General features: G+C 43.8%; 1 protein-coding gene across 4 annotated transcripts in view; it reads right to left on the minus strand.

Annotated features, from left to right (window-relative positions):
• Positions 1 to 17,958, minus strand: part of rab11fip5a (RAB11 family interacting protein 5a (class I)) — a 34,260-nt gene extending 16,302 nt beyond the window's left edge. For 2 of the 4 annotated variants that reach the window (XM_063184092.1, XM_063184093.1), the window contains exons 1-4: positions 16,986 to 17,957; positions 2,953 to 3,103; positions 1,677 to 2,052; positions 76 to 790 (exon numbers count right to left, since the gene is read on the minus strand). In XM_063184092.1, coding sequence (XP_063040162.1) covers positions 76 to 790; positions 1,677 to 2,052; positions 2,953 to 3,103; positions 16,986 to 17,365 — 1,622 coding nt within the window. In that variant the 5' untranslated portion in view covers positions 17,366 to 17,957. Of the gene's footprint in view, positions 1 to 75; positions 791 to 1,676; positions 2,053 to 2,952; positions 3,104 to 16,985 lie in introns of all 4 variants that reach the window. The other 2 variants (XM_063184091.1, XM_063184094.1) reach the window with 2 other exon arrangements.
• Between the last annotated feature and the right edge of the window lie 6,668 nt (positions 17,959 to 24,626).

Consider the following 24,626-nt stretch of genomic DNA (forward strand, 5'->3'; position numbering starts at 1 on the left):
TCAACATTTTTGCCATTCAAAGTAAGTGCAAAAACGTAATGTGAGTGTGATTGTCAGAGTGTTGAGGCAACTCACCTGGGTTTCGAATGGGAGTCCTTGGACCCAAACCATCCTTTATGCTTCCCTTCCGAAGGTCCGGAAGTGACATCGCCCTTGCCCGTCGTGGTCCCCGACTTCCCCGACGACTCGCTCCGGCTGTGCGAAAACAGGCCCCACTTCTGTTTCTTCACCTCCCCTTCCCCTGCCGCCTCCTTCTTGAGCAGTTGGGCCGCGAGCCTCTCCTCGTCCTCCAGCTTGCCGGCGCTCTCGATGGCCGCCGCGATGGCCGCGCGCTCCTCCTCGCCAGCCTTGTCCAGCGACCAGCGGCGGCCGTCCCCAGGCCCCGCGTGAAGCGGCGGCTCCTCCACCTGCCGGGGCGCAGTCGTCAGGTTCTGGAGCGATAGCGAGATGGCCGAGCCCTTCTGCAAGGAGCCCACGGCAGGAGACAACGCCAGGGAGAGAGCCTTGGGTTTGGGCTTGGCTAACTGTGCCACCTGCTTGGGGTTAGGATGCTGCTGCTGCTGGGGTCCTGATTTTGTGCCGTGGGGTCCCGGGGCGTGCTTGACTGGGTGACCGTTGGCTAACGCGGTGGTGGTGGTGGTAATAGTGGTAGTGGACGTGGAGACCCCCGTGTCGGTGATCAGGTTGTCGTAGGTGAAGGACTGGGGGACGGGGATGGAGATCTCGCACACGTCGTCGCCAAACGCGCGCCTGACCGGGGAGACTTGTGGGGAGGGCGCGACGGTGTGCTCTAGGGCAGATGGAAGATGGAAGAGGACATTAGAAAAAGCACAGAGTATAGTCATTTTAAAGTGATATTGTGCCATTTTTTGGAAAGAAGCTCATATTACACCTCCCCTAGAGTTAAATGATTGAGTTTTACCTTTCTCCTGTACTTCCAGCCATTTCTGAGTATGGCAGTGCATATTTTACCTCCAAGCTAGCCATTAATATTGAATCCTATGAGACCAGCTAGCCGCCAGAAAGGTAAAGCTCAATCAGTTAACTCAATGGGAGGTGTAATATGGGCTTATTTCCAAAAATGGCACAGTATCACTTTAAGACTGCAAAATGTTATACACTGGTCCCGGGTGTAATATACTTTCAAAGAAATGCTTTATCATGGATGGCATGATATGTCAGGATGTATACTTAATAACAATATTAGAAAACAGACAGTATCAGGACAATATTATAACCCAAATGAGAAACGTAAGTCATCAGAATCTAATGTTATAGTATAGCGATCATGAATTAAGATTTTTACATTGCAGGAAGAACTAAAAATAGGCATGATCGGACTGACATGAAATCGGAATTAATTTTTAATTGTTATTTGCATGTGTCACCTGGGCTTTTGTCTGTTATACAGTTGCTGCTCCCACTGTGATTGTGCATGCATGTGTGTGCGTATAAAGTAGGGCATTGTCTGGCCTAAGATTGTTACTATTTTTGTACATGTCTGCCTAGGTGTGTAATTTGGCCTATTGTCTTGCAAAAGACTAAAAGACTGCCCCACACACACGCACGCACGCACCTTCCACTGCTGCCTTGTGTATGTGGTATGTGTGCGTCATAGGGTTTCTGCCAATAAGATGTGTGCGCGCGTGCGTTTATGCCCACGTATTTCCGTTTACCAGGGCTGTTGTCAGCTGTGAGGTTGCTGCTGTTGCTGGGCGAGTTGGACAGGTCCGACACCACCACGCTGATGCCCGCCGTCGGACTCAAGCTTCCGCCCCGCGACGACGACTCGCTGCTTTCCGAGCCCAGCGACGTGCTCGACCTTGTGTCCGACGACTTGCGGAGTCGGCCGCGCAGGAAGAAGGTCCTCATCTTGCTGCGCCGCGCCTCCCCTCCTTCGTCGTCCTCGTAGTACTCCTCGCCGCCCCCGTCGCTAGGCAACCGGCCACGCATGCGCGCCAGTGCCCCGTAGCCCCCGGGGATGATGGCCGAGGCGGAATCCTCGGTGCTGGCCTCCACACGCTTCTTGCTGCCCCCGCCTCGGATGCGCTCCTGGAATGAGAGAATGGATTAATTCAAATTCAATTCGGTTCCAAAATCCACACAAGACAGATTACTTAACAGACACATTAAGACAGCTCAGGACAATTAAAACAACAAAAAAGAAAGTTAAAAAGATGATGAATAATTGAATGAATGAACGAATCAATCAATCCCATTCCCATGCGCTTCTCCACCACAGATGCGCTAGAATGAATTCTCAATTCACTTCTGTTTATTAACTAGACAGACACTTGTCTAAATCCACATAAGACAGTTGAAAACCACATAAAGACACACCAGGACAGTTAAACAAAACAATTCAAAAGACGACAGTAAAAAATGATTGAACGATGAAATGAATGAATGAATTTCTTTCCCTGCACTATTATTAATCCTTCATGGGACCAAAAGGTTATCGGTATTACGAAAAGGGTCCCCAAAAGCAGCCAAGTAAGGTAAGCTAAGCTAAGCTACTGTAAGTAAAAGCTTAGTAGCAGTTGGTGTAACAACAATGAAAATGGTAAGTATATCATATGCAAAGCAACAATTATCTCAACCTGCATATCTGAATCCAAACACACTTAACATAGTCTTGACAGACAATACAATCACGCGCACAAGCGCGCGCACACACACACACACACACACACACACACACACACACACACACACACACACACACACACACACACACACACACACACACACACACACACACACACACACACACACACACACACACACACACACACACACACACACACACACACACACACACACACACAACCCAGGTAACTATTTAAAGGTATATTGTAACTATAGGTGAGCTGTAGATGTAGGTCAGCAATAGATGGCTAATGTAGATACAGACAACGTAGGATCATAAACCTATGTTTTTTTTAAAGTCACCTTCAGCTTGCCGAAGGCCGAGTGTGGCTTGTCCTTGATGGAGAGGTCGTACATGCTGGCCGTCAGGTTGTGCCGCGTGAACTGCACTGTCACCTGCACCTCGCCACGCTCCTTCTCTTTCTTGCCCGACTTGGAGTGCAGCCGATGCCACCTGCGCAAGCGTCACACAACACAGATAGGACACGAGACATACAGGAGGGGCACAGTGACAACACAGATAGGACACGAGACATACAAGAGGGGCACAGTGACAAGACAGACGGACAAGAGGATGTGATTACAAACAACGCAGCTTATTGTATTACCATGTGGACAGGCAATATTTCACCTCCTAATAACCAACTATTGTAAATATATTAATTCATTTTGAGACATTATGTTTATTATCAGTATGTTTGATACAGTACATATGTGCTCAAACACATGAAGTGCATTCCATGTAATGTATTGCTATCGTTACATCGCCACCAGTCATCACGCATACAATGCAACTCTTCTGCAAGCGGAACGCTCACAACTACAGTTTGCTTAGCCGCACATTAGCAATCGGCTCTCATTTGTCTTCCCTGTTGCAGGTTTCACCTGCAGGTCTGAGCGTGTGCAGTAGGCAGCAGCTTCTCTGTAGCGTTTCCATGACGCTCCTCCGAGGCCGCGTCGGCCTGATCAGCACTATTCCAATCGAGCTGCAACCCAACACCATAAGAAGCTACATCTGGCAGAGACTATGGAGCCCTCCTCTTACTGCCCATATAGGAGACAGCCAGGAGTGCAGACAGGGGGGGACAAAGGGGACAGTTGTCCCGGCCCAGGGAGAGATTGGGCCCAGATTGGGTCCATTACATTGTATCTATTGGGCTGGGGGGCCATTTCAGATGACTTTGTCCTGGGCCCTGCCAAATATGCCAGCAGTCCTGGAGACAGTGCAGGCTTAGCTTTGGTTCAGTTCATTTCCTGTCCTAGTGTTTACCGTGTTTCTCAACATGGGGTCTACAGTCCTCCCTGGGAAATTGGGGAGCCCTAGGGGACATTGAGGAGGATACAATTGAGAGGGGCCGGTGCTTAGATGCCATTGGGGGGCATTAGTCCATTTTATTGTTTAATACTAAAGGTGGGCATTGGAATATTAACAATAATAACAATAACAATAAAAACGATAATTATGCCTGACCAGAGCCTTTTTTTTTTCGACAGGCTGGATGGGCAGCTATAATCCGTTTAATTATTGAGGTGAACCACAACTAGTGAGCACAGCCACCGCAGTGAATGCAATCGTGTGTGTCCCTGATATGACTACCAGTAAAGGGTACATTGTGACATCTGACCGCAGACTGTGTGACAATAGGAAGGAAGTGACATTTCTTCATTGACCACTGGCTGAAATAGAGCATTAGCATTCTGCATCTGTAGCCATTATACCTGCAAATGCTCACAGCAGAGACTTAATTCATGAGTCTAGAATAGTGTTTTTCAACAGGGGCGGTACAGCCCCCAGGGGGCATTGGGGAGCCCTAGGGGAGCGTTGACAAGGATGCAGCTGAGAAGGGGCGGTGCTTAGTTGCCATTGGGGGGCATTAGTCCATTTGATTATTTAATAGTGGGGGCGTTGTCAGTCTTATGATGATGTCAAGGGGCGTTGGGAGGCTTTTTATGATACTTAGGGGGCATTTGTTCAAAAAAGGTTGAGAACCATTGGTCTTGAAGGACTTTGATCACAGCACACGCGGGATATAAAATCGCCTGACGAGTGATTATAAACATGGGTGGGACTAATACTTGATTCCCAGCTTCGCTAATCTGATTAGCTTTAATTAGCTCTGACTGCAACATGGCTGCCATGACGGCTAGCAAACAGATCATAGGCCTAACGTGATTTTTTTTTAATTAGGCTTACAGATATTTCTTAAGATTATTAATACCTACAACAACAAAATAATACCACCTGGATATAAGTTTTAGGAAACTTTAGTTATGCAGTCACATTGCTATTCATACTTCCTTGTAGGCTATAGCCTATAGGCCTACTTGTGTACATTCCAGACATGACAATCCTATTTGTTTTCATTCTCGCATGTATAATGTTACTGGAGTAGTGAACTTAATTTTTGCTCCAGGAACAGACCCTTTTGAAAGAGATATGTCAGGCAACACGAAACAGGATACAGACACGTCAAGATAACATTATACCCCTCCTTAGCACCACAGAGGTTACACCCATTGTGACCAACAACACCAGAGTTATTGCAACAACTCGAGAACCTAAAAGGAGAATTGAGAAAGCGAGAGACAAGAATAAGAGCAAACCTCAAATCACACATATGTAGGAAACAGAAATTGTTCTAGAGGTATTTGCACTTCATAATTTTAGAAATGTTCTGCCAGCAAGAGAGAGGGAAAAATGCTCCAACTTTAGAAGTATGCGAGAGCCGTAGATTATTAAAAAAAAGTGGGGATTTGTGACTTGAGAGTGTGTGCCCCAACACCCTTCAGAAAATAAAGACTTGCGGGTAAGTGGGTTATAAAACAATGCCTGAAAGAAAGTACTGTTGTGAAGGAAAAGATTTAGCAGAGCTCACATGCAACACCAGACAAAAAAAGGTCGCAGTCAGGAGAAAAGGGAGAATTTAAGCCCCCAAAATCTGTGGGTGATTTAGTTCGAATTGCTGAAGGAATGTTTCTGAAGCTAGTGGCCTATTTTGAGCCAGACTTCATCAGCTCAAAGTACCCATAGACCATTTAAGACTCGACAGTCAACGACCGTGTCAGGACATATGATGGGCCAAATCAGATTTTTGTTGTCAATTGTTCTGCCACTGCACACAGACACAAACTTCATTGTCCACACGACATGTCACATTTTCTCTGCACATGAAACCAAGTTACTTCGGTTACAACTTAACTTGTACATGTACATGCACACATGCTGTTTACTGTGCAGGCCTTATAAAGGGTCCCCTTGATGTTTTCGCTGTTGGGTACTTCCGATTTAAGAGTAAAAAATGACTGTCATTGGCCATATTGTTTTAACGTTTACAAACTCCTGAACAATTTACTACTAGTCCATGCACAAATGGCAAATAAAGAACTTTGAACTTTTGTCTCTTTCAAATCCAGCAACAAACAAAACAACTGCTGTCTCTAGACTTAAGACTTCTTGACTTTCCTCTCCAAATATACTCCTTAATGTTGTTCTATCCATAATCGACTCTCTGGCAAAATCTGAGGAGATGAAAGGTTTAATCTACTCCTATTCACCCCTTTCCTGAAAACATCAAAAGGAGAGGAAGACGCATAACTCCTGTGGCATGCAAAGAGTAATACAAAGTTCTACCTGCTGCCTCTGTGCACACTTCAAGATCAAAATGACTGTAGACTGCTGCTGCCCTTTTAAAAATGGGGAAGTCTTAAATTGGAAGAGGGCTTATCTTTGATCTGTACTTTTCGTGTCCTCCTCCAACCTCTCCATTGTGTACTCTTCAACCCAACACACTCTTACCCTTCCTCAGAAACGCATTCATGCGGACACACAAACACACATACAAAACAAAGACACACACTTACCGGTCCTCCTCACCCTCGTTTGATATTGACATAATTCATTCTCATTTCGCATCTCCCTCAGTACGACAAGTGTGCACTTCAACAGTCATTTCACCTCGTCTGTTTGCATTGCCAAAAAACTCTAACTCCCACTCTAACTGGCTCAGGTCATCAACACCACACACCTCTTATGTGAACTGTCATTTAAGACCACGTAGCCCCCCTCCTCAGGATACAAGCTTTTCATAGTGCTCAAACCTGACCAACCAGACCTATTGTAACTCCTCACCAGTCCAGGCCTCTGGCGTTTACTCACACACACATATACATGCGCACGCACACGCACACACACACACACACACACACACACGCGCACACACGCACACACACGCACACACACGCACACACACGCACACACACGCACACACACGCACACACACACACGCACACACACGCACGCACACGCACACACACACACACACAGATTTAATTTCAACATTCCTAAGTGCACCACACGACTCCATAGAGCGGAGAAGGCGATGTGATGTGATGTTGCATGTTGTTGTTTACACATTTGTCTTTTCCTCCTCAGCCCACTAACGCACAGAGCTGCTGACAAAGCGAAGAGGCGGGAGACGAGAGGTCTCGTTTCAGTCAAAAATATAGCACATGTGCAGCCTTTGCACAATATGAGAGAGAGAGAGAGAGAGAGAGAGAGAGAGAGAGAGAGAGAGAGAGAGAGAGAGAGAGAGAGAGAGAGAGAGAGAGAGAGAGAGATGCTCAATGTCCAAGTATCTGACCCATTTTTTACTTTCCAACTTTCATGCGAAGTCCACTGTTTGCAGAACGGCAGCAAAAGTACTTCCGCTGATCAAGACAATATTCCAGTGCAACCAGACATATCCGCACGCGCGCACGCACGCACACTGCCCCAACATCCTTTCCCTAGGATATGGTGTCCGTCTTACTGTATGTCTTGTTACCATGGGAGCAAAAATATGTTGAAGCTGCTATTTTGTTTTCAAAATAAGATCAAATAAATAAATAAGAGATTGAATTCCCCAACCAAACATAATTGGATTACATTCCAAAAATAGAATTTCAAAAAAGTGCTCGTTTAACATAAACACGAGAAGGTTTGGGAAAGTCGTATTGGAAATGGGTCTTCCCTCAATTATAATGGCTCTACATAGTGTAAACAAATGCTCACTTCAAAATCTAGTTTGAATATGTTCACACCAAGAACATCATCCTTTTGCCCACACAGACACCACTTACAAACCTCCCTCCTTCCCTGTCTTTGACTCCATGTGCATAGATGTGTTTGTGTATAGTGAATGAACAGACAGAAAGAACCACACACACTTTCTCTCTCTCACACACACAGGGGTGGTTGACGTTTAAGGGCAAAACACAATTAAAAAAAAAAAGTTATTCCAATTCCTGAAAAAATGGATGGAAAAAAATGAAAAAAAAAATTGAAAAAAATAAAGCACTTAGTGGTCCGTGGAATTTCGCCTAATTTTTGCCTATTTTGGGAAAATGTGTCCTGCATCAACACATTGCATAAGCATGTCACACCGCAGGAAATTCACTGCATTATGGCAATTATAATCCTTTTCTATACATGACTGACATCTGAGCTAATGCTAACTTGATAATGATATTGTGTTTAATCTTAATATGTGTTTTAATTTATAAAAAACTTTTTTTCCTTCTATAAGAGCGGTCACACCACAGGACACCATAAATTGCACCTAAGCATTGCGTGACAGAAAGATTGCAATATGAAGACATAAGTTATTAAGAGGTTAATAGTCACCTTAATCCTCCACAGCACTCTCCAATAACTGAGGTACTGGCTGGTTAGGAGACAGTCTTTAAGACCCTTGTAGTTTGCCTTGCAGCTGCCCGTTCACAAACACTGACATACATGTCACCCCACAGGACGCAATTTGTGTTACGAAATTGAACTCATAGTAATTATTTCTGTCTTGAGATTTTTTTCACATTCACATATCTTAAAAGGGATGTTTTGTTGTTTATTGCCAGAATCCATGCTACCCATTCACTAATGTTACCTTTTTCATGAATATTTACCACCACCATCAAATTCAAAGTGTTCATTATGACTGGAAAAATTGCACTTTTCATACATGAAAAGGGGGATCTTCTCCATGGTCCGCCATTTTGAATTTCCAGAAATAGCCATTTTTAGCTGTAAAACTGACTGCACTTGGGCCATACTAGAAAATATTAGTTTATTATGCAGTTAACTTTCATGAAAAGATAAAACTTGGCAATAGGCAACCCAGTTTCAATGAGCAGCATAGTTGCAGTACCTTTTTTGACAATTTCCTGCACAGTGTCCCTTTAATATCAAGTTAATATTTATGCAATCATGCCAAATGCTTCATACATTATTCAAAATGCTGTTGGTTAATTTATATATATATTATATTCCAGGTTTCATTAATGTTACAGTCACACCGCGGGATATTTGACATATAAACCTTTACATAAATCTTAACAAAAATGTTTCTTCTCATCTAAGACTAATATGAAACATAATGTACCACATCTTCTTTCATTGACATTTGTTTTTTTAAAGGAAAAAAAAACTGTTGTTTTTTCGTAACATTGGTTAAAAACCTACAAGTCGTCACGTCAACCACCCACACACACACACACACACACACACACACACACACACACACACACGATGAAGACGAAGACCTCAGTACAAAGCCACGTCTCTGGCGGTTCAGTCATTGAGCATACAGATAATATTTGCGCAGCAAAGTGTGTCTGAAAGTGTGCCGAAACGTGACTAAAGGGTGTGGTTCCTTACATAAGAGAACTGATGGGAGTGCGGTGCACAATGCAAATACAGGCTGCAGTGAAAGTACATGCTTGCTTACACTTGCGATTAACATGTTGTCTTTATGCTGTACACCAGCAATGAACCACCAGAGTCTGTCAATACCATAACCCTGATCACTGTCCTTGGACATACTGTATTTCAGAGAGCAATGGGGTTGACATTTGACAAGGGGAAACGAGATATTTCTTTTAGAGGATGAGGCCATAGAGGGCTCCTTGAAAATGAACTTACCCAATATTGGTTAGTCACTGCACACCCTTCTTTCAAAACCTTATTGTCCGTTTCATAACCCTGATCACTGTCCCTGGGTGTAGGGCTGCACAATTAATCGAATTTTAATCAAAATCGCGATTTTGGCCGCCACGATTATAAAACATGAAAATCGTGGATTTTATGGGAGGAAATCCAGTGTTCCATCTAAGCTGCGCGCACCTGCAGATTTGTGCACTGCTCGCACATTCTCAGCACAAAGACATTTCAGCCAATAGCAATATTGTTGACAACATATAATAAGTCTGTGAACCAATAAGCAGACAGTGCTGAGAGGGGGCGGGCGGGTGTAATCGTGATTATAATCAAAATCGTGATTTTGATCAAAATAATCGTGATTATGATTTTTTCCATAATCGTGCAGCCCTACCTGGGTGAATTCCAGAGAACAGGGGGTGTGGGGGGTGGGGTGTTTGTAATTTATACTGGCAAGCAAGAAAAATCCTCGTCCCACTGTTAAATCCTCGAAAAAAGGGCACTTTTCAAAGAACGAAGACATATGAATACATTATTAGCCAATCTTGGAAATTCACTGGACGCCCTTCAGTTGCAACACCCACATGAACCCCTCCAACAAATGCTCTGTGAAGTTCTCTGGAAGATTCTATTGGGTGCAGTTCTGTGAAGGCAAGGACATAATGCATTTGAAGATACTGACCCTCAGCAGCTTTGAACATTTGGGCTTGAGCAAAAGTTAAGGTCCACCACCCAGACTGTAGCCTGGCTCCAGACTAGCATGACCCCAGCAGCCGAAAGATAAAGGCACCATCGCCAGCTGCATGGTAAATGACCCTTTACCTGATTATCTCAGTCAGAAAAAAAAGTTAAAAGGAAGTTTGAAATCAGATATGCTGGTGTGAAAAAGAAGGTTGGAATGTTGATGAGTTCGCGGAGTACGACCTAAGCAGGTCCCAAAACAGCTTCCTTGAATAGGTGGAGAAATATTCACACTTCAACCAATCGCCTCCCTTAACAACAATATGACATGGCTCACAGAACAATGCTCACTACCAAGCTCCTTTTTGCTTGCATGAAATTCTGTAGGACAATGAGAAAATGGCTCTGAAACTGTTTTGCTCTCTTGACTGTTTGCATGCGAATTAGCAGCACAATCCAAAAAGGAGGTTTAGTTACTAAACTGGCCAATTTAGAAGTTGTAAATCTCTGTCCTGATAGAAGGCACTTACAGGTTAATCTTTCATTGAAAATAGTCACAGGCTTCAGGTATAGTAATAGACTGCTGTACCACTTGAAGAGTTAACATACTGAGCTAACCGACTAGCTCTGCTTCCTGAAAGAGCTCCTAGCTCTGTCGACTTCAAAAGGAAGCATCTTATCCTGCTCCCTAGAGCAGAATAATATGGAAACAATCAGGGAAACCGAAACATGTGGACAAACATCAGACACAAACAGGCCCACATTTAGCCTACACAAATATTCATATTGAAACACATTTACACTATCCCCCTGAAACAAAGGCATGCATGCCATATCATGCCTCCATTCGTGCCAGAATAAACAAACATCCCATATCTTGCATCTTTGAGGGCATAATGTCAAAGCTTACAATCACCTTCATCTTATAAACAGGAAATCACCAGCATTCCTCTAAAGTAGTGTTTCCCAACATGGGCGGTACAGCCCCCAAGGGGCATTGGGGAGCCCTATGGGGGTGTTGAGAGGAGGAGGTGTTTAGTCGTCATTGGGGGCATTAGTCCATTTTTTTGTAACAGTAAGGGGGCGTTGGGAGGCATATACTGAGGTCAAGGGGGCATTGGGAGGCTTAGAATGAGGTCCAGGGGGCGTTTGTTCAAATAAGGTTGAGAACCACTGCTCTACACTGTCTGTGTGCCTTATCTGTGTGTCAGATAGAAACTGTGATAATAAGAGTGCTCTACATGGACGCAAATAATCACATGCGATGGCTAGGCTATAATAAACCTGAAAACAGACAGGGCTCCAGTTCTGACTTACCGGTGGTCAGATCACTTTCAGTTGTGAAGTTTTGAACTCTGTAAGGCACAGCACGGCACGACACGTCATTCCCCATACAGAGCAGGTCTCTAACCTTGAAGTCAAAACGTCCTAAACCTAGAAGCCTGAACTTTCTTCCGTATGCCGACCCATATAATATCATTGTTTTATTTTTATTTTACTTTCTTTTAAAAAAGCACTAGCAGTTAAACAAAATGTGGTAATCAAGAAAATGAACAAAAAATGCCTAGTTTATTGTGCATTTATGGTAATAAATCTCTAAATGATTTGCAAAAGCAACAATCTCTATTGTTCAACAGGAGGTAAGCCGTTTTAAAATATGGTCAGTTGTACTGCATTCCTCCCCGTAGCAGAGCCTCCTTGTTTAAATATTGTATTTCACTACAGTGATCTGCCAGGTTCCTTCACTAAGGCTCTGGCTTGACCCAATTTCTGGGTTTCCCAAAAGGAAATAGAAAGAGAGCCATGTTGCTCCATGGAAGGGCTGAAAGCAGTGACAGAAAACTGAAGCATTAAGCTTGAATATGTTTGATGGGGGTGATGTTCCAGACTTTACAATTGGTTGAAGGCCAGCCTAAGAGCTTAAAAGTATCTACCCACTAGCCTAAGCTTGCCCATACTTCATACAATGCTGCAATTGAGCCACCAAGTCACTCTGGCCAAGCTGGACATCAGGTGAAATTCAAGCCTACCTTTGCCTGGTTAACACAAGTGACCTTAAAACTAACATCACCGTGGCTTAGTCGGCTGGGCACTGGACTGCTACGTGGGCGGCCCAGGTTTGATTCGCGACCCAGGTCATTTCCAGATCCTCCACTGTCTCTCTCTCGCACTCATTTCTTGTCCCACTCTTCACTGTCCTGCCTAAAAAAGTGACCTCCTCCCCCCTTCCCCAAAACTAACATCACAATAAGATGGTCTGGACACCTATGCCATTTTTCGTAGGAAAACTGTGGTTTACGATTCCATGTTTATTGGGCATTACGAGTGTATTACTTGGCATTTATGTAGCCAACAGCCAACTGGGTCAGTTGTATCCATTCAAACAAACGGCAAGCTTCCATTTTTCAAGTAGTACGCATCATCGCCTTCCCACCCATTCCTGCTTTGATTGGTGTAGAATACAAACAGTTTTTTCAGATCGGAACGATTGTGCAAAGCAGCATGGGATTTTCCAAGCTAAGTCTACTCCAGAATGAGGGGCCAACTACATTCATAACAAGCATTTTCAATGGCTTAATGAGGTGGGTGAAGATGCACTAGTGCAGTCGTTGATGATCCTGCTAGCTAAGTAGTGGTCTTGATTGTAACTTCACATAGTAGCAGACAGTAGCAGATGGGGTTAAGCCAACCCTCTGAGACAAGGCAACTTGGCCACACTATGCTCACAGAATTAAGTATTTGCAATAGCCAGGCTATTCACACACGCCACACTACACAACAAAATAAACATGTATGCCTAGGGAGTATCCAAGCTACCACCAGGCTATATCTCCACCCTCACACACGAAGCCATTTTCACTGTTGTAATTAATCACAGTCACCCGCTATCAGCAGCTGTGAAGTCCTTCTTCACCCTAGTCCAGTGATTCTCAAAGTGTGGTCCGCGACACAGCTCAGGTGGTCCGTGAGGAGATTTCTAATTTCCAAGGCAAGCTAATTGTAGGCTTCACTTGTAACAATATTACAAACATAGCTGAAGTCATATTTTTTCCACAATAAGACAGGCTTGTAATGTGAAGAAAAAGCAAGTGATCTGCATCAAAATAAGCAACAACAAAAAACCTAACCCCTCTTTGCAACTGCACTTGTTGTTCTGTATATCTCCTGTGCACTTTGTATTTGCTTGTGATGTTGGCTTGATTATGTCCTCTTTTGAAAGTCGCTTTGGTTATAAAGCGTCTGCCAAATGCAATGTAATGTAATGTAATGTAATGATGTAAATTCAGTGACAGGTGGTCCCTGAACATTTTTGGGCGAACAAAGTGGTCCTCAGTCAGTCTGGAACAGTTTGAGAAACACTGCCCTAGTCCATGGCTATTGATCCTGGTTGGAGCAGTGGAGAGGTGTGAACCGTGGAGGTCAGAAAAACAAGTCCGAGAGGCGGACAAAAATGCGTCCACGTTTTGCTTATTGACGTAAATTAATGAATACAATTCAATGCAACGCAAAAAATGGCGGAGAAGATAGTGTTTTGGCTGATTTAAAGAATGTGTTTCAGACGGACAGACCGACGGACGGACAGACATACACTCTTATAGACATGCTAGGACGCATCTAAAAAAACTTGACCATTGTTTTTTTCCCCTTCATCTCAGGACCTGTGATATTTCCGAATCAAGAAGGCCGGGTTATTCACCTGATTTATCAAAAATAAAACAAGTGTTATTGGAGAATAAAAATCAGGCCTCTTGACAACATATCCATTCTTTGACATCTTCCTAATCTCCATGAAGCTGTTTGGTTGTTCTCTCAGCAGTCTCCTTGTGTTGTTCTTTACCGATATCATAGCATGACCTCTGACCTACAAAGCACGACTCAGCAGTTCTGGGACAGACGGATCAAGAGCAAGATGAAGGTGGAACAGAACAGATAAGAGCCAGAAAGGATAGGCAAAGAGAGACAGAAAGGAGAGACAAAGAGAGGCAGAACAGACAGGAGAGAGAGAGAGAGAGAGAGAGAGAGAGAGAGAGAGAGTGTATATGAAGAGAAGAAAGGGGGGGGGAGAGGTGAGGGAAAACAAAACTTAAGGGGACAAGAGGGAAATAACCAGAGTGAGAAAACCCCAAAGGTCAACACCATATGCCTGCCAACTTCTAGAGTGCAAAAAGACATCACTGAAATATCACACTACGCTTAAACGCCCACTTGCATTTCTCTCCCTCTCTGATTTTCTTGTACAAACACAGCCACCCTCTCCCTCACTCACACTCACACACACAAATATGCACACATAGTGGGTGTTTCCGCACAGTTCAGTGTGAATTCAGTAAGCCTACTTAGCCTACCTATACCCTCTCTCTGTACCTCCCTTACACAGATATTATCTCTCTCATCCCATCACCACTACTGAGCATCATGGCACCCTCTCCTCCTCCTCCAACTGGCACACACACACAAATCTACATACATAGTGGGCGTTTCTGCACAGTTCAGTGTGAATTCAGTAAGCCTACTTATCCTACCTATACCCTATATTTCCCCAACAGGTTCTCTCTGTACCTCCCTCACACTCATCTAATCTCTCTCTCTCTCTCTCTCTCTCTCATCCCATCCCATCACCACTACTGAGCATCATGGTACTCTCTCCTCCTCCTCCTCCTCCAATTGGCACTACTAAAGGCTTGGCATGGATACACAGGTGCCAGCTGCACCCCCAGTCAGGCCCCAGTCTGACCCCAGCCATCTGCTGCCAGGCCAGCAAGAGGGGAACATGGGAGAGAGAGAGAGAGAGAGAGAGAGAGAGAGAGAGAGAGAGAGAGAGAGAGAGAGAGAGAGAGAGAGAGAGAGAGAGAGAGAGAGAGAGAGAGAAACAGAGAGACAGAGAGAATGAAGGACAGAGAGAGTGATGGAACGAGCTGTGTGTGTGTGTGTGTGTGTGTGTGTGTGTGTGTGTGTGTGTGTGTGTGTGTGTGTGTGTGTGTGTGTGTGTGTGTGTGTGTGTGTGTGTGTGTGTGTGTGTGCAAGAGAGAGGGGGAGAGCGATAGAGGAAGAAGGAGGGCAATAGAAAGGGGGATGGGATGGGAAGAAAGATAGTGGTCAGGACAGAAGCTACAGATTTATGTGGTCAAGTCAGCAACAGCACAACAAACAAACCTCACCTCTGCCAACCCTAACGCTGAGTCTGACCTTACTTCCTCTAATGGGATGGCCGGTCTTATCTATCTAATGCCTACCCATCCCACCATTCACATATCTTGGACCAGCATGCAGAACAAGGCACAAGTCGGCCGGTGGCCTCAGCGTCACCTCCTCCACAACGAAAACAATAGCGTGGCCCCGCTGCAACCATTGCAGAACGGGCTTTCCCTCATTGGACATTCCATATTCCATTCCGACATAGGAGAACGACATTTGAATTATGTTTTTGCAACATATTGAATCATAAAAACTGTGATCAGTGATGATGCTGAGCCCCGCACCACAATGCCAGAGACCACAAGAAAGGAAGGGAGAAAGCCGTTTCACTTGTAGCCCATGCCTTCAAGTCAGCTGGCCAAGTCTGACCTGATTTCCAGGCAATGATATTTACATTTCCTGTTTGGTACATCTAAACAGGAAGTACAGGCCAAACTCTAGATCATCCTTATAAGGTTTGCCTCTTTCTGTCACTCGCACACTCTTAAGGAGAAGAAGATGGATGCCAATTTGAGTATATTCTCCAAAAGGACCACTTTCTTAATACATGGCAAATGAAATCCACTCACATAATCTACTTTTCTCATACACTTCTCAGAATAGACTATGAAAGTCCAGAACTATAGTGAACGGTATTCTAGCACCTTTATCTTGCCTTGTTACAATCTAGGGTTTTTCATTTTCATCATAGTATAACTAATGACATAACGTTAACTTGTAGACAGAGGTGCATTGCAAGGCAAATCTAGCTGGTAGCCCAAGCATGTCCAGAGAGAGAGGAGTCATCAGTGTTTATTTGGGTGTGTACTACAGTTGTTCCAGATTGTTTGGGGTTGGTTTTCCCGGTGTGCTTGCCTAGGTTTTGTGGGGTATTGTCGACCCTTGCGGCGTAAGAGAATCTGGTTTTAGCCCGGACCAACCGTTCATATTACATAACCCAAATGCTGAGCTGGCTCTGCCGGTGTCCCGTCAGACAAAGACGCATTATTTTCACTGGACTGGTCGGCACAGTAGCCTAACCAGAAGCACACCTATTTTTAAGGGCTGTAGTCGAAATCCAGTCACGTCTGAAAAAGATGCCCGGTTTTTAGGTCAGCGACGAATAGTTCTAGTTCTGCAGGTGCACCTCTGCCTTGTCATAATCGACCTCGCGCCCCCCAGCAAGCAAGCGAGTGATCGCTCTGTGGAACGGAGGAGGGCGTGACTGCAGAGGAGCGGAATGCAGCACTCTCCACAAGCCTTCACAGCATCCACCGCGAGGCCTGGGGAACTCGACTGAAAAAGCTAGTAATAGTCCAAACCGGAGTCGGCAGTGTGCAGTCGCCACAAACCCCCATGTTTAAGTGCCAAACAACCGCATTATGATTTGCGCTCTCACAGCACGTAACCTATAGTAGGGAGGGAACTCTTAAATAATTAATTAAGAAGTTAGGCCTATATATAAACAAATAAAACGTCAGCATGTGGGCCATTTCACAAACAAACCTACTCTTTTTTCATGGATTTGCGATCCTGGAAGGCTTTATCCAGGGGGATGACCGCTTGACCAAGGAAGACATCTAGACCGATCAGAGCCCGGTGCATAGCGGTGAGTGTCAGATCGCAGCTCCCGGGAGGACAGACGTCGCGTCCGCCTGGCTCCAGTACCCCCCACTGGAGCTCAAACGAGCACTCCTCTCCCCACTCCGGGTCCGTGGTCTTCTCCATGACACACGTGGAGTATTTCTCCTTGCCCACCTGAATGATAACGTAGGCATCGCTAGTGCCATGCTTGCCCTTCGCGCGAATTCCACGGGCCCGGAGCACTGTCACCTGCACGTGAGTGGGCACCCACCGCTGCTGCTCATCGTCCGTAATTGCTGAGGACATGTCCGCATGCACGCAGGTACCGGGGAGCTCCGGTCACCGGCGTGTCCCGGTTGCTCTCGTGGTGTCGGGTGAAGCCAGCCTAGCCTCGCTGCTCGCCGTGCCTTTGCATCGGCGACTCGATATTTTCCGAGCGTGTGTAAGCAAAGGACCGGCGCCCCCGTACTCTCTGTAAATCGGCCACAGTTCCCTCTTCAAGAGTGTTCACCGTTTCTCCTTTCGACGGACGGGCACGCTCTCATCTGCAAAAGCAGCGAACTGACGTCACCTGTCTCCTCGCCGCAGCACTAGGAAGTGACTGGAAGCTGCTCGCTGGGTGCCCCTGATAACACAAACTCGCCGGAAATGTACAATTTGTTAGAAAGCCACATGTCTAGAAAACATCTCCCTCTTGTGTTAAAACAGCTGCGGAATAATAGCCCCCAGTATTTTGGAATTATGGCACGCGCGACGCGCGTCAAGCTACCTCTTGGTGACAGGTGGAAGGAATCCACAAAATTGCACAGCAGAGAGCAGATGTGCAGAGCTCTACTCAGAAACTGAAACTTCACTGTATCCGGAAATATATTCCTTGTTATATGTTACCTTGGCAGTCTGTTTGAAGTTGAGTCAGTCTCTCTTGGGTTTCTCCAGTCCCATCATTCACCCTTTTTTCAACCTTCTCAAGGGCACTTAACATTCTTGGTTTGTTTGTGCATTGCATACGTTGCCAAACCAAAGCTTAGCCATTCTGCCAGTCAATACACACGTGACTCCATCCATTTTATTCAAGCTGTAGCTTTAGCTTGTTAAAACTGGACAACTGTAACTTTGTAGCATTTTAGGTAGGCTATTCACCATTTTTGTTGCCTCTTCACAAAGTGTATTCTTTTTCATGAATCATTTCCAACATTTCCACTATTCCCATTGTATTTTACATTTCTAGGCCTAACCATGAAGGGTCCAACACTTATTCATACATCCAACTTCATTTACTTTGGAAATAATGGAAAATAGAATTTCATGATCTTCACTTGTTGTGATATTACAAACTCAAGTATCCTCTGTCACCTCTCCACACTGGAAGGACTGAGGAAGGAAAAGGAACTCAAACTTTAAAGGTGCACTGTGTAGGATGTGGCCAGAGTTGGTACTGCAACTATGAATTGCATGAATTCTGGAAATAAACTACTAAAACATATTACACAGTGCACCTTGAAGTTTAATGGAGGTTCCTAAACCCTTAAGCCTACCTGCCTCTCCCTCTATTTGTTTGTACTGTCTGCACCACATGACTTATCACACACCTATGAATTCATTCTCCTGTTCACCAGTGCTGATGACAAAGGAATACTACACAAAAGGATGTCACACCTACGAAACAAAACATTCCATCGCATGTCTACTGTATTCATTTGACGTAGCCTAATGGAACTGATGTCATTTCACTCATTGTTGTCGTCATGTTATCGGTGGCATTTTATCCATTGTCATTTCATACAGCTGATGTCATTTTATTCATTCATTAGTTCAACTTGGGCCACACGTGTGCTTTGGTTGCCTCTGTGTTGCCTGGTGCTGGATGATATCTCCCCAGGAAGAGGATTCCTACATGTACGTATATGACACTGCTGGTGGCAGTAAAATGTGACACTCCACATGCGACATAGGGTGTCAGTTCTGCAACACTTTAGGCATGATGGACTGGCAGAGATGTGAAGACTGCTTGGCATTTATGATAAACAGTGTCAAGTGAGTCTTTTCTGCTGATGGTTGGCTACCCCTCTGTCTTGTCTATTTATACAGGGCCGTTGACAGCTTTGGCTGGGGCCGAGGGCAAAGTCATCTGAAAGGGCCCCAAAAAGCAATATAATGTAATGAGGACCTAATTCTGAGTCGCCTTTCCCTGGGCCCGGGACAAGTGACCCATTTGTTCACCCCTGCATCTGCATAACATGCCCCCCACACCTCCAGGGAATGCGCTGTGCCCGTTTCTGCCTGTTTTGACAGACACTCAAATGAACACACTCAGTGTTTCAAATTGGGTTTTTTTTTTTGGAGGGGGGTTGAGCCCTCACGCTGGCTGATACAAAGATGTTTTCAGTCATTTAGGTGTGCTATATGAGTGAATAGATATTCATGTGATGTCAAATATGAATTTCCACCTCTTCAGAAATGGTGGGTGGATATTTGGTCTTTGAGTCAAGTGGAATACATTTTGTGTGACTCCACTCCATCCTGCTTCAATTTTGATCGTGGCCTATTCACTTGGGTCTTTGTTAGGGGGGGGGGGGGTGTTATGATCAGTTGTATGATACCCAGGAGGAACTCTGTAAATAGTTTGATAGTTTTGCATGGTTTAATAGTGTTTATGTTCACATCAAAGTTAGACAGTTTTGTGGCGGCCTGTATTTTCTCAAGAGGGACATAATTTAGAATGCCCAAATATACTGTATGATAGTGCCCTTCGTGTATGGTATTGTAGAATCATATTTTGTGAAATCTTCATGTTTGTGTTTGGCCTGGATATCCTACAATGTCCATATTGTATTTGTAATTCCTCAAAGTTTAAAACGTGATTTTTTTTTGAAAAGTGTTCCTGGGTTCTGTTAGGTTCCAAAAATGTATACATACTATTGTGTACTCATCATAGGCTTTTAAAGAAATTAAATCTATTTGGGAGTTGGTAAGGGTTCCCAAACTTTACCATGACACGGTCCCCCCACATAGTGGTATATTCCAGCCAAGGCCCCCCTGACATGGGACGCGCCACATTTTCCCCCCCTCTGTGCCCTCTTTCAAAACTATAGTCTATGTCTGTGAGAAAGTGCCGCATTGAAGTAATATAATGACAATAGTAAAAATGTTCAGAGATGCAATATCAAGTTATAATGCAGTTCTTAACTAATGGGAATATATTTTTTAGCTTTCTTTTGTTTAATGTGTTGTATTCTATTATTTATTTTATTTGGCTATAATTTTCCTGTCAACCTGCCACGGCCCCCCTAGCACTCCTAGCCCCCACTTTGAAAACCACTGGTTTAGGATATAGTATCCAATGTCCACTGGGCCATCTTAAGGGTACCACTTTATTCAGATGATGCTGTACTCTTACTTGTAAGTGATGATATTTTCTACTTCTTATTGATCTCCTCGGGGATGTGGTGCAAGCAGGTCACTAACGTCAGCAACACACAACATCAAAGAACATGTAAAAGCGTGCTAACGTACGTCCATGAGTCATGGCCTGTGTGGGATCCATGTTCAAACCTGGCCTGAGTCATTTCAACCCATCCCCATCCTTCTCTCCCACTTGTTTCCTGTCTCTTATTCACTGTCCTGTCCAATAAAGGCATCAAAAGCTAAAAAAAAACCAGAGAGTTTATTTGCAAAACGCGGTTTCTCCATTTTGTAGAATGTTGGGAAATTGACATTTTCAATTGGGCATTCCATTGCATTGCATTGCAAAATGCATTTTACATTTCCGGTAGGTTGAAAAAGTATGTTCTCAAAATATTTGAATGGCAGGAATTCACACATAGGTGATAGGACATCTGAACAGTCATTCCCAATAATGAAATGCCAAAGTCAAAAATGGTGGATACACTGTTTTGCAAATAAACTCTTCAAATATGGGCTATTTTGTGAGAAGAACAGCTGAAACTAAAAAGGTGGGATGGAATATGATCCTGGAATATGATATTCACCCCCAGTCGTGGCATAGCAGACATGGAGGGAAGAGCTTTGATAGGGCACATAGCCAAATGACACGTAACAGTAACATCCATGGTGGCTTTTTTGGCAAGCGCATTATCTTTCCCATCTAAATGTCTATAGGGGGGCAGGGTTGCTGTGCACAACAGAGGGATCATGCCAGTATTTTCACTCTCCCTGAAAACAAAAACAGACTAAATTGAAAAAAAACACACCTGCATGCCACATACCAAGAATATGACACCACTTCCTGTAACAAGTTAGTGTTTTATTCCATGATGAGGTTAAGATGTCAAATGAATATTTTGAGACAACTGTTGTGTGGTGAGGTTCGGCTTACCCCTACAACAAAGAAATAGGTACATGTATATACTGCATATGAAATTTGCAACTTGCATTGACTTAAAGGTGCATTTTGCAATATTTTTAGTTGATCATTTCCAGAATTCACACTGTCCATTCACCACCATTAAATTCTAAGTATTCATTATGACTTGGAAAATTGCATTTTACATAGACCTACATGAAAAGGATGATCTTCTCCATGGTCGCATTTTTAGCTGCACAACTAACCGTCCTTTGGTCATACGAGTAAATATTGGTTTATTATTTATTAATATTCATGTAAAGATCAAATTTGGCAGTAGGCAGCACAGTTTCAATGAGAAGCATAGCTGATAGATACACTGTTTTGAGAAGCATAGCTGCAATACCTACTATGGCCAATCTTACACGGTGCACCTTTACAGTTTTTCTCGATTGCTTCCACACAATTTCTGATACATCTCACCCATTTCCCAACTCCCCTAACCAATGTCACTGAACACTAAACACAATTCCTTCTTTACACTCATATTTCAATTTTAAAACACACTCTTTTCAAACCACTACACACAATTATCTGGATTACACACAATTTTCATGAAGGAAATCCCTGGTTGTCGCATTGAACACACTGTGATTCAAAATACTAAAATCAACCGCCATACTATGTTCACTTCCTCATCACATGGGCAGACTCTCTTCGTACCGGTTTACAATCTGAAATCATCACCCCATAAGGACACACGTTGCATGTGTTATTGATGAAAACATGAGTGGATGCAGTGAGGAAACACATTTGTTTAGTGTTTGAACTCCAAAATATGTTACACAGGAGATCACTTTCATGTGGTTACCCAATATTTTACAATAAATTAGTGGAATTTTTCAAATGTCAGAAAAATATGTAAAATATACACACATCTGTGTACTCAAGTCTAAAAATAATATTTCAGTATTTTACTACAGAAAAATACCCTCTTTAGTAAGTAGAACACTGAAAAATATAAGCTTCTACTGTGTGTCAAGTTGAGTAGGCCTATAGAGTTTTACCTTGTGCATATTACTGTTCAATGGTTCACATAAGAGTGTATTACGTAAAATGACAAAATGACCTTTTTAGAAGAGAGTACATTGTTTTGAGACAAAACGTGCATTTTACAGAGGTAGTGAAGAGTTTTGCCCGTTGTGTGTGAGATTTGGATATTTGTGTGTAGAGTTTTGAGAATTCGAGAACTGATTCCGAAAATTGTGTGTAAGCAATCGAGAAAAACTGTAAACATGGACTAAATTTGCATGGACTCTGATATGGTAGTCTTATGGAATGGAAGTGCCACTTTTCTTATTGTACGGGACATACACATTTTATGTTAATTTATTGTTTATTTATTGGTTATTATTGCATCATGTAAACTTTCTAGTGGCCCATTTCTAATTTAATGTCTACTGTATACTCATTAACTCCTATAGGCCTAGTCATTGATTGATTATTTTCCTTGTGCCTTTTTCGCATGGGAAGGTTAGGAGGTACCACTGGCTAGCCTATACTTGAAAAGTAAGGACGTTTTTTTTGTTTTTTTTTTTAAGTCATTCATCTTCAGAGTAGGCCAAAATGCATGACATGAATATCTCTGGATGCCAAAAGCTTATCAGATGCCCTGAGCTGATTGTTGGCCTTTGGTTTCTCCGCCGGTCATCTCATGCTGGAGACAGAGTGATTTGAAACACACAATCAAGACAAAGATCATGCTCATCCCACAACAACATGTCTGTAAACACAGACATCACACAGCTAAGATGAAATGTCTCGCTGGAATGAGCTGTAGCCTCTTACTGCAGCAGGGGTCGCCGGCGGGCCTATTCCCTATTTGCTGAAAATACTCAACTACATCATAACAACACTGCTATGACAGTGCCGAGAGCCATAAGTAACAGATTAAGACATAGATATTACAATTTTGGTGACAGTATAACATAGGTGCTGCGCTGAGGGGTTAAAAAAGGTCAGAGGTATTCCCGATCATCAGGAAGTATTTCACACAGCTCTTATAACTTGGCCACAGCAAGGGCAATCGTTTGTGTATGGCACATACTGTACGCAAGCTCTCTGAACCCACCATGGAGTTGTTGAGAAGAAGAGAAGAGAGGCACTCATTCAAAACACCAGATATGGAGAGGAGATGTGCACAGCTGACTGCATTCAAAACAAACCCAACTCTTGTCTGATTTTTCCCTCCTCTTGGCAAATGATGCGTGCCAGGAAGCACAGTGCACTGTGCACAGCTATGCAGAAGTGATAGGCCTAGATGCACAAGAGACGCCTGACACTAAATATGATGTATGGCTAGCATAATGGACTGTAATTGTGACATTCTTTTGGATGTGTACATGCTCAAGAGCTATTTGTCATGATCTCAAAAGGGCAACGGTTCTGTTTGCTTGTTTTAGAAATGGAGGGGTTTCACATCTGTTTGATTGTGTGATATGTCTGTATTCAACGTTGCTCCTTCCACAGGGATTCAGAAACACTCACAGACAAAGAGTGTTCCGAGGTTCTAGAGCACATTTTCCAACATAGTATTCCACAAGCATAATAGCTGCAGGCATGTTTGCATAGCAACACACATAGACCTACTGCGTATGCTTCTCAGCTTAGCCTCTCATCGTCTCTCTGTCGTTATTCAGGTGTTTTAGACCTGGAGGGTTGATTATCACCTGATAATTGCTAGTTGTTTTCACTGTAAGCATACAGAGAGTTGTTTCCAAACAGCAAAGAACAGGCTGCACAGACACCACGGCTCACAGTCCTTGGCAGCGGCCTCATTGCACCCCCAGAGGATCGGAGGAGTTACCACACACACACACACACACACACACACACACACACACACACACACACACACACACACACACACACACACACACACACACACACACACACACACACACACACACACACACACACACACACACACACAGCACATGGAGCAAAATCATCAGCTGGCTTTTTTTTTTCACTGTAGCTCTGAAGTTCCTATTAGTTGATGCCTTCTATTCACATCTGCATAAGGAACATCCTGGAAAATCTGCAATAAAGGGAGACCAAAGACTTTTTAGAAAAGAAAAGCCTGTGTACACAGTATATGGTGATTATATGCTTTGTATTGGCCTTTCAAACAGCAGTATTGTCTTGATGTTTGAGGCTCAAGTGCTTCGTTCAAGTGCTTGCTACAAAAAAATGTGCTAAGTT

Source organism: Engraulis encrasicolus, chromosome 19, assembly GCF_034702125.1.
Source record: "Engraulis encrasicolus isolate BLACKSEA-1 chromosome 19, IST_EnEncr_1.0, whole genome shotgun sequence".
NCBI classification, from domain to species: Eukaryota; Metazoa; Chordata; class Actinopteri; order Clupeiformes; family Engraulidae; genus Engraulis; species Engraulis encrasicolus.